The sequence below is a fragment of the Pseudonaja textilis genome, chromosome 8 (assembly GCF_049901715.1).
Source record: "Pseudonaja textilis isolate UNSWEBS1 chromosome 8, rPseTex1.2, whole genome shotgun sequence".
Classification (NCBI taxonomy): domain Eukaryota; kingdom Metazoa; phylum Chordata; class Lepidosauria; order Squamata; family Elapidae; genus Pseudonaja; species Pseudonaja textilis.
In genome coordinates this window covers 12118071-12128666 of record NC_141997.1, presented here as the reverse complement: position 1 = coordinate 12128666, position 10596 = coordinate 12118071, and the positions used below count along the sequence as shown (strand labels likewise).

The window sequence follows — 10596 nt, the reverse complement described above, 5'->3', positions numbered from 1 at the left end:
GCTTCTTCTCCTTTTCCCAGGGTCTATGCACTCTTGTTTGCTTTTTAGCTTCAACAAACAAAATACCTAGTCTAGGTGTAAGCAGCTACAGTGTGTATATTCCAGATATTTCAAATTAAAATTCTGACGGGATCCTTCCATTCCCCACCATCCAATCAGAGCTGAAGAAGCTTCTTGGATGAGAAGCAAAATATTTTTCAAAGAAAAACAAGGAAGTACAGTTGCCTCCTGAAAAAGCACCTTTGGGACAGCTGGTTGACTGAAAATCTCCATAGACATTTCTCAGTAGGAGGGTATTGCAGTATATAAAGTGTAACAACGATAAATTTAGATTGTAAAATTAATACTGGAGAGTGTAGTTTAAAGTTGAAAGGGATATGTTTGAAAAGGATAAGAAAACATGTAAAGTCTGAAGAATAGCAATTATGTTTTAACTTGTCTACTTAAGTTATATGGTAAAATGAAACCATCCCCAAATAGAAAAAAGACAAAACTAAAGTTAAGCCAAGTTAATTTAGTTTCACCAAAGTGACAGACAACCATGACAAGCAAAAAAGGAATAAATCCAAATCTGTGACTCAAAACACAAATTAATTATACAAAACATTATTCTAAAGATTATTTTTCAAAGATCTTTCATAATTGCTTCTCTGTTTCCACTTTTCTACTTTATACATCATCCAGATGAATTTTAAACCAAAGCTCCCTGGACCTCTTTGCCCAAATGCACCTTGTTTTATATCCTTCTCTGCATTTTGCAAACATAACGTTACTACAATACTTTCTTCAAAAATATTGGGATAGTTCTACACTACAGCATTCTAATTTGGGCATCAAATACACTTTTCTTAAATGCTTCCTATGCTTTTTGATGAGTGAACTTAGCCAGACCGAAGAAACTGGCATTCTTTGAAATGTCTTTCAAATCAAAGAGAGGCCCTTGTCTTGAACACTCATGTTTTGACTGTGATGTGCGGACTACTGCAATGCACTCTACATAAGGCTGCCCTTGAAGACCACTTGGATATTTCAGGTGGTTCAAAATGTGGCAATATTTATGGACATGCCACAAAATATCTGTGTAACACTTTTGTTTTGCAACCTGTAAAGGTTACCAGAAGATTTGTGAGCACAATCAAAATGCTGACTATACCACTTTACAACAGTTTGTTTAGTGACCAAAGTTACAACAGCATTGAAAAAAATGACTTATGACCATTTTTCAAAGTTACGACCTCTGCAGCATCCCCATGGTCATGTGATCAAAATTCAGATGCTTGGCAACTGGTTCATAGTTATGACCATAGATGCATCCCAAGTTCATGTGATCACCTTTTGCAACCTTCTGAGAAACAAAATCAATGGGGAAGCCAGATTTACTTAACAACCTGGTTGCTAACTTACCAATTGCAATGATTCACATAACTGGGATAAGATAGGTTGTAAAATGGGGCAAAACTCACTTAACAAATATCTCACTTAACAACAGAAATTTGGGGCTCAATTGTGGTCATAAGTTGAGGACTACCTGTACATGATATAGACCCTAATTGTTTCTACCCATTCTACAGAATCTGATAGAAGGGAATGCTTCAGGTCCCATCTATTAATGGCATCTAATAAGAGCCAAGACACCTGCCTTCTCTGTTATGGTCCCTCCATTTGGAACAACATCTCCAAGACATTTGAAGGAGCCCAAACCAGCTTTCCTTTTAGAGAAGCCTTGAATGGGGGCTCTTTACCCAGGCTAAGTTATGATGCAGGCTCCTTGCATGGAAGGTACTATCTCTGTTCCACAGGATGACATTTTCTTTCATTTTATTGTCTGGTGTTATATTTCTTTAATTTCACATATATATGCCACCCAGACTGTGAAGAAATACAGGTAATCCTTAATTTATGACCACAATTAAGCCCCAAATACCATTGCTGATCAAGACAGTTTCCAAGTGAGTTTTACCACGTTTTGCAACCTTTCTTGCCACAGTTGTGCAGTTAAGATAATAACCTGATTAAGTGAATCTGGCTCCCCTAGTGACATTGTCAGAAAGCCACAAGAAGTGATCACAGGACCCTGGGACACTGTAACAATCATAGATACGTTACCAAGCATCCAAATTCTGATCACATGACTGTGAGGATGCTGCAATGATCATAAGTGTGAAAAACCAGTCATAAGTCACTTTTTCCAGTGTTGTAACTTTGAACGGTCACTGAATAAATGGTTGTAAGTCAAGAACTACCTGTATGGAAACATGAATTATAAACAATAAACATAGAAGATAGAGAAGATATGAAGAGCTTTCATAAAGTAGGATGATGGTGATGCTTAAACCACTGTCTTCAGTAGTTGAAAGTCAATTACAAGTTGGAGTGCAGATTCAGTGAACTATACCATGTCTAGCTCATTAATTGCAAGTCATCCTGAGGTTATTCTTTGTCTCCATTGCTCTCATCCATCTCTAGAAAATCTGAGGGCTGGACTGGTGCAGAGAATTTGCTTTCTAACCCAAAAGTAAAGGAAGTGGCAATGCTCACAAATAAATACTCTTCGTGGAGCAGAGATGGGGTACAGATAATTCTCCTTCCTGGAAGTTTCTGACCAGCTGCTTACTTGCAATATCCTGCTGAAGTTGCTGCAACAATAGTGTGTCCTGTGCTGAATGTAGATTTCTCTTTGCAAAGATCAGATTAAACTAACCTTTCACACATGTATGAAATGTATATTCTTCTAGGTTTGGATACAAAAGACCACAATTCCATTTTTTGGTAGTCTTTATGCTTATAATATAGGGGTTTGCCGTTTTGTTTTGGTTGGCATGCCAAGAAATCTAATCTTTTATAAATGAACAGATCAAACTAACAGAATAAGGAAAGCTTCATGTTCTGATGCTAATGACCCAGCTGAGATATAATTAGAACCATAGTGTGAGAAACAGACTTACCAGACAGAAATCTGACAGTCATGAAGTGAAGCAGCAAGAAGTTTATTGCATATAAAATACGTTCTTCCAAGACCGGGGTAGGCACACAGAGGAGTACATTTCAACTTTTTATGCCCTGCATCCAAACCACAAATCCCTCCCCACAGCCCCTTTGACAAAGACCACAGGGTTACAATCTTCCTGGAATGCCTGTTTCTCCATGAATCTCCCCATGCTTAATCTGTTTCTTTACCTTTTGCCCAGTCCCCCCTTTTTGCAGACCACTTTTTGTCCCTTTTTTATTTCTTAACATATATTTCTTGTTTCCTTACAATCCTTATTATGCATAAGCATAATAAATAGAGGCAACCAGTCAATTAATTTCTCCACTACATAACTAGGCTGTGGTTAAAACTATTAATTAATCTGCTTGCCCAAGTTGACTTGCTTATCAGAATTACAGACATGTAATTCTGTTTTCCAGTTGTGACCTTTTTACCTTTAATGTCCCAATGTCCTACTGAACTTTTAAACACACATCTCTCAAAAATTGCTCTCTTTGCAAAAATACTATCTCCATCGGTTTCTTAAAATAATAAGATCCACATCATTAGTTCCATGGTATAAACTGTTCAAATGTGCTTTCCAACATTTAATTAGTGTTTGAAATAATGAAAGAAAATCTGATTTATTGTTTTTGCATGAAATAATTGAATTCAACAAACCAATTCTTAGATTTGAAAAATCAAAGTTAGTACTATGAAAACTACCCAAAACAATCAGGTTGGACAGTAGATGTCCTAGTTTATTCATGAAAGAAATACTTGGTTCTCTCATCTGGAGTCTAGCAATGAAACTTTACATTCCTCTTTGCTGTAAAGAGTTACTCACCTACTCTCTTTTCTGTGCATCCACTAATCATGAAGGGGAAAAATGGTAGAAAATATTAAAGCCATATTACTTAAATATGGAGGGCTATAAGATCAGGACTTCAGAACACAAAATCTGTAGATAGCAGCAAAGGTATCTCCATATCTCCATAAAGGTATCCATCCAAATTTGTTGCCATTTACTGATTTGCAAAATATTGCAGCTCCAATATTAGTAGCTCTAGTGAGGTAAAAGTGTATAATTTGTCTGATCTCTCAAAAATATATTACCATGTCCCTTTGGTTCTCTGGCTTCAGCTCCTCACAGAACCAATTATTGTTTTCAACTGTATAAATATAGCAGTTCCCATTACACATTACACATCACTTGCCAGTTACACACACAGCAACATCATATCAGACTGTTCTATTCCTTTGACTGTACGTATATATTATACTAAGCTATATGTGGAATAGGATTATATTATTTTGGTTTAGCATTTGGTGAATGAGACATTTAAAAATCATGGTTTAGCATTAGTTAAGCCACTCTATTTAGGCATAATGATTTTAGAAAATAATTATATGCATACCATGCAATATTGGTATAATTTCATTTTGCCACCCATTTTTCTGTGATTGTATTTTATATTGTTTGTTACTTTTTAACTTAATAGGGTTCTTGATTCTGTCTTATTTACAGCTTAAAGCAACTTTGTTAGGCTAAGCAAAAATTCAATGAATGATTCAGGCTTCATGATTGAGCACAGATTTCAATCTAACTTCTCCTGCTCTAATCACACTTTAAAAGTATGGGGAAAATATAGCCCTCCAAAGATTGTACACACGCAACTCTTATCATTCTTAATCACTGCATACTAGTTAAAGCTGAAGGAAAAGTTCTCCCACTCCTACTCAAGAAAATGTAGCACACAGAACTTCAAATCTAAGTATATATAACCTTTTGTTTGAAGTGATAGGAAAAACATTATATAGGTGTACAATTATCGGTCTTTCCCACAGATTAGAACAAATAGCTTCCAGGATTTGATGATTCATTTGGTTTGTTTTAGGCCAAAACTATAAAAATTTCATTCCTTTCACAAATGGATCATCCAGGTGCTAATGCCTTGCAAATTTTGCTGTGAGTAGTGGTGGAATGGAAAATAGGCTGCTGAGATGATGACCTTTCGCCATGAGATTTTGTATAGATACTGTGTCCTTTAGAATATAATGATGAAAGTAATCTTTTATAATGTTATTGAAATTGTTTTTCTACCATTGTATGAAACTGCTATGCAATATTCATGACTACAAACAGTTGAGATATTACAATTTGTTTCATTGGCTGTTCTTAGAAGCAAAACAGTTTTCTTTAATGAATGAACATAAGGCTATGCAAATTAAGGAAGAATCCATAGCTACTTCCAAATTAGTGTGTCAAATGAACTATTTTATTTAAACTTGTAAGCATTATCTCTGTAAGGCTCTTTACCTAGTAACATACATAGACTTGTGTTCTGTCTCGCCTTTCCTCTTTCCCAAAAGATGAAGGAGTACACACACACACAAACACAGGCAGGCAAGCTGGTTCGGACTTCGCAGAGTTAATTCTTTGGAACTGATACTATTCTTGGCATTCCACTACGTCCTGCCTGCCAAGTCCAAACTGGCAGCAAATAAAGTTTTACTCACAGAGATAAATGATTCTTTTACTTCATAAAAATCACAAGGTAATCCACAAAATAATCATTCACAAAGAAAATCTGAAGTAAGGTTAAACTTTGTCCCGTACAAAGTTTAAGGAGAAAACGTGCCCACTTTTATCCCCTGTGGGGTGTGGCTCAATGACTCAACTCACTCTCTGACCCTCCCACGCCTCCTACGTTGCTGCTCACATTTCTCCCTATGACGCTGCTTGGGGTCAAGCCAATACTCTTCCTCTTCACTCCCTGCCAGGGGCTGCTCTGATATGCCTTCCTCCTGATTAATCTCAGGCTCTTCCTCTCGGTTGTCTGATGGAACCTGAGGCATTACCAGGGAGGAAGGCATTGCCAGGGAGGAAGGTCCTGGGGAGGAAGGCATTCCCAGTTCCTCCCGCTCATCTTCCAGGTCCTCTTCCTCAGACAGCATAGGCTCGGGAATCGGGGCCACAACAGACTTGTATGGGTTATCACTTTTTATACAAATATTTTATGGTGCTATAAGTATGGTCATTAAATGCAATGCTCCTTCAGAGTCTCTTAGGAAATGTCTTCATTCAAGAAAGTTTGCATAGAAAGGCTAAGATATTAGGGTTAATTTATATGAAATAAATAAGGAAGCATTAATAGCCAATTAAGTAGCACATGGGGAACAACGGGTTAAAACTGAACCTTGGCAAGACAGAGTGGCTCTGGGTTTGGGGTTCTTTGGACTCATGACTCCTGCTTGAAGAGCAGGTGGTGATCGTGGCCAGGAGGGCCTTTGTACAACTGTGGCTTGTGCACCAGTTACACCTTTTCCTGGACCAACAATCCCTACTCACGGTCACTCATGCCCTAGTCACTTCCCATTTTGACTATTGCAACACGCTCTACATGGGGCTGTCCTTGAAGAGCATCCAAAGCTCCAGTTGGTGCAAAATCCAGCAACTTGCATGGTTTTGTGCAGACCTTGGTGAGCACATGTATCACCTCTCCTGCGGGAGCTGCATTGGTTTCTGACTTGCTTCTGGGTGCTGTTTTTCACCTTTAAAACCCTTCAGGTTATCTGAGGGGCCATCTCTTGTTTGTCACATCTATCTGACTCACCAGAACGGAGAGGCAAGGAATGCTGTGGGTCCCTTCCCATAGGGAGAGACACCTGGTGGGACCCAGAAGAAGGATCTTTCTACAAAAAAGAAGTTTGTAGTTTTTAGCTCTTAATAGTTCTAACAAATACTAGGGGGCTTATTGTTTTGCTAGAAAGTGTAGTGCAGGCCTGTCAAACTGGAGGCCTGTGGGCAGAATACAATCTGTGCAGGCCACACCCGCTCTGTCTCCGCAAAGGCAAGAATACTGTGATACGTCACATCTGGCCCACAACGTGATCAAGTTTTGACACCCCTGGTATAGTGCAAGGTTCCTATAGTGGTTCATTTTCTTGGACAGCAGTTGAGCTACAGCAGTGTTTTTCCACCTTGGCAACTTCAAATGTATACATGCTAGCTGAGGAATTCTGGGAGTTGAAGTTCACACATCTTAAAGCTGCCAAGATTGAAAAACATTATAGCAAGGGATGAGATAAATGTTAATGTACACATTATGACAGCATGATATTCAGCATGATAGATAAATATTCATAAGGAGACAGAGGGGACTAAATTCCTTAGTCTTTGATTGGCTGCCATGATATCAATTTTTAACTATTTTGTCCCCCTGAAATTTAGCTTGGCAAATTATATTCTTATGAGCATTTTTGTGCAGATAATGTGATTACAGGGCTTATTTACTTAAAGTACCTTTTTAGATAAAGACCAAAAAGCGAGTGAAGGGTTCAGCCATTTACCACAAAAACCTCAAAGAGGTAGAGACCAGAAACTGTTGATCAACTTTTGTTTACTTGTTTAATCTAGGCTAGAAACATTATTTAATGCTTGACTGAGAGGAAAACAGGAATGATATAGCATTGTGAATAGGCTGGAAATCTGGTCACCGATGTTTGCATGTATATTTGCATAGTATATTAAAACCTGCCAAGATTTTGCAACCTGCAAGCCCCATGTTGTAGCTGAATGTTCATTCTTTTTATGTGTGTTGGGGCACATCTATATATGAGAGAAGTGGTTTTGATCATGTCTTAGTTTTGACAACCCATCTTACAGTTTTGACTTCTCCCTCATTGCATATCTAGTCAACTTGTTTGACTCTTGAACTTACCATTTGTTTCATAAATACACAAAATGATCACATTTATCCAAAAGGAAACTGATTCTGAAAAAGCAAGAACAGACAAAAAAGATTTACTACCTCATTGTTGGCATTTTTAGTGACCCTAATACTTTCTGTAATCATTTTGGTGTTCCTTTCAGGTAAAAAAAAAACTCAGCAGAATACGTTGATTTAATAATGTATCTTCTTAAAGTAAAAGTATTTTCAGTCTGTGTGTGCAGATTTTACAATTAAGTATTTTCATTTGGAACTCTTGTTGACCTCAAAAACTTGACCCTACAGACCTCACTCCTCAAAAGAAACAAATAACGAAGAAACTTGAAACCCTGGATCCCTTCGAAGTCCCACAGAATGATACAGTGAAGTACGGCTCTTTCTGGCACTGTTTACAAAACAGATACCTTTTACTATTTTTATTGATATACTATAACATAACAAAATCTCATTTTTAAACTTAAAATCAGTTGTACATTGCCTAACCCTAGCACTGTATATGTGGCTGCTTTGTGTACCTATTCAATGATATGTAACCAAATCAATACCATCAGAAATTGATCATCATTTGAGCTTAGTGATACATTTATCTAAAACATAATGTTAGATCTATCTTAGCTGTTTCATTCTAGTTGATGGTTTTCTGAGTCCAAAAAGAAAAATACAAAATACATATTCCTAACTGTGACAGAGGTGAATAATTAGTATTTAAGAAAATTGTTATTAATAATATTGACTGCTGGTTGATTCAGACACTGACTTTATACATTAAAGTATAATTTAATGCGCTCCAAATTGAAGCGATATTTTGTGGAGTGAAAAGTGACTGCTAGGAAAGCACCATAAAAACAAAATTGAAGAATAAGTATTGTATCCTTCTTTCAAATACTTCCAAATAACTCTATTATAAAATAAAATTATTGGAGACATCTAGTAGGAACCTTTGTGACACAGCTCTTCATGTGCAAAAAGAAGTCTTTGTTATGAGGTGCTCAGATGCAAATACCAAATTGTGGGTTCCTATTCAAAGTGGTTTTTTTAATATAAATAATTTATAAATTTTCTGAAGGAGTCTAGATACAAAAACAATTTGAAAAATTATTAAAGCCATAAATGCTTTTAATACAAAACAAATAGTAATGTCCAAGAAGAGCTTCCTATTTTGACTTTTTGGCTGAAAACAGGTAAAGACTTCTTTTTTGTGTGAAATGTATTTCCCTTTTCCAATCAAAGTCACTAAAAGTATATGTGAGGTCCATAGGACATTCATCATCCATCTTCATTCAGTATTGATCATGGCATCTGCTCAATAAAATCTAAATGATCTGGGATTGGAAGACCTGTTATGATTGTCAAACATTTATTCCAGACTGTGAATGTTGGGCAAACAGGCTGTGAAAATGTAATATCAAAAGTGTAAAGATGTAGAGAATTCAAGGCATCATAAAAGGCCAAAGAACCATTGTCATAGTCTAGCAAAATGCCAATACGGCGAAGATGGGGTGCAGGGTCTATTGGAATTTCTTTGCTGTTATGTCTCACCACCCATGTATTGTTGCAGCGACAAAGAACCCAAGAAGCAGAATTCTTTCCAATCCATTCATGTTTTGGTACAGTTTTATAAGAAATACCAATGGCATACCTACAAAACAAAATTAAGAAAATATATAATTCATGTCATATATTTGCTGTATTTCTGAAGCCATAAAATGTCTTTAAAAATGTCTTTTGCAGTTCAAAAAAAGTATATATTTAGTTAACATTCTTCCGTCTAATGTGTGAGGCAAGTCACTGCAAATCTTATTGTCCCAAATTTCTCTGCTATGAAAAGAGCCATGTTATGAAACTGTAACAGTCAAAATGAAGAAGGCCTAGCTTATATAGGTTAAAACAATGGCTCCGAACTATTACAGTTAAAGGTAAAGGTTTCCCCTATCCAGTCATATCTGACTCTAGGGGGCAGTGCTCATCTGTTTCTTAGCTAAGGGAGCTAACACTACCTGAAAACGATTCCGTGGTCATGTGGTCAGCATGGCTATATGTAGAGATGCACAGAATGCTGTTACCTTCCCATTGAAGAGGTATCTATTTATCTACTCGCATTTGCATGCTTTCAAACAGCTAAATTAGGAGGAATTGGAGCAAGTAAACAGGAACTCACTCCATTGTGTGGTGCTTGGGTTTCAAACCCAGACTGTGAGCTTTCCAATTGACAAGTTCAGCATCTTTAACTGTTGAGCCATCGCGCTTTCCTATTCTGAACTATTAGTTTAAAAAATCACTACTAGAATATTCTCTAATTTATTTCTTCATTCTACGTTCTGATATGGTTTCTGGAATAGATTGGATTTGTGAATCCCAATCTGGAAATGTCTCTGCCTAGAAGCTATGTTTCCAAGTCCTGATTTTAGTAATACTGTAAACTGGTCTCATCCAATCTGATTTAAGCTACAAAGCTATTAATATAATCTGAACTGCTGCCGCCTTTATAATAAACTTTTTTTTTTTTTTACTATCACAGGAACCAACAACAAAACCCCCAGATTAAAGCTGCATTATAACATTTTGTCAGTTTCTTTGCATCTGTTAAAGTGAACAAATCTGAAGTGTTATGAATCATTTAGGGAATGAAAGTATGTGTTCTTGCATGGGTTGACCCCACCTACCATGTACTTCCACTGATAACCACCTCCCAGTAATGACGGCCACTGTCAATAAACACATTGCCAGCCACTCCATAGCTGCCTTGGCTGGTAAAGCGCTCAGGGGTGTGGCTCTTCTTAGAAGAGGTTTCATCTCGTTCCACAGTCAAGTTATCGTGAGACACTTTTAGCTTTCTATGAGCAGACTTGGGATCCAGTTTGAATGGCTGACCTAGAATATAACAAGATAACAGTT

The 10596-nt window shown here is 37.0% G+C and overlaps 1 protein-coding gene across 4 annotated transcripts in view; it reads right to left on the bottom strand.

Annotated features, from left to right (window-relative positions):
- Positions 1-8075: 8075 nt before the first annotated feature.
- MID1 (midline 1) overlaps positions 8076-10596 on the bottom strand; it is a 230819-nt gene continuing 228298 nt past the window's right edge. For all 4 annotated transcript variants that reach the window (XM_026714194.2, XM_087938351.1, XM_026714195.2 and 1 more), the window contains exons 9-10: positions 10365-10572; positions 8076-9340 (exon numbers count right to left, since the gene is read on the bottom strand). In XM_026714194.2, the coding sequence (XP_026569979.1) occupies positions 8992-9340; positions 10365-10572 (557 nt within the window). In that variant the 3' untranslated portion in view covers positions 8076-8991. The remainder of the gene's footprint in view (positions 9341-10364; positions 10573-10596) is intronic.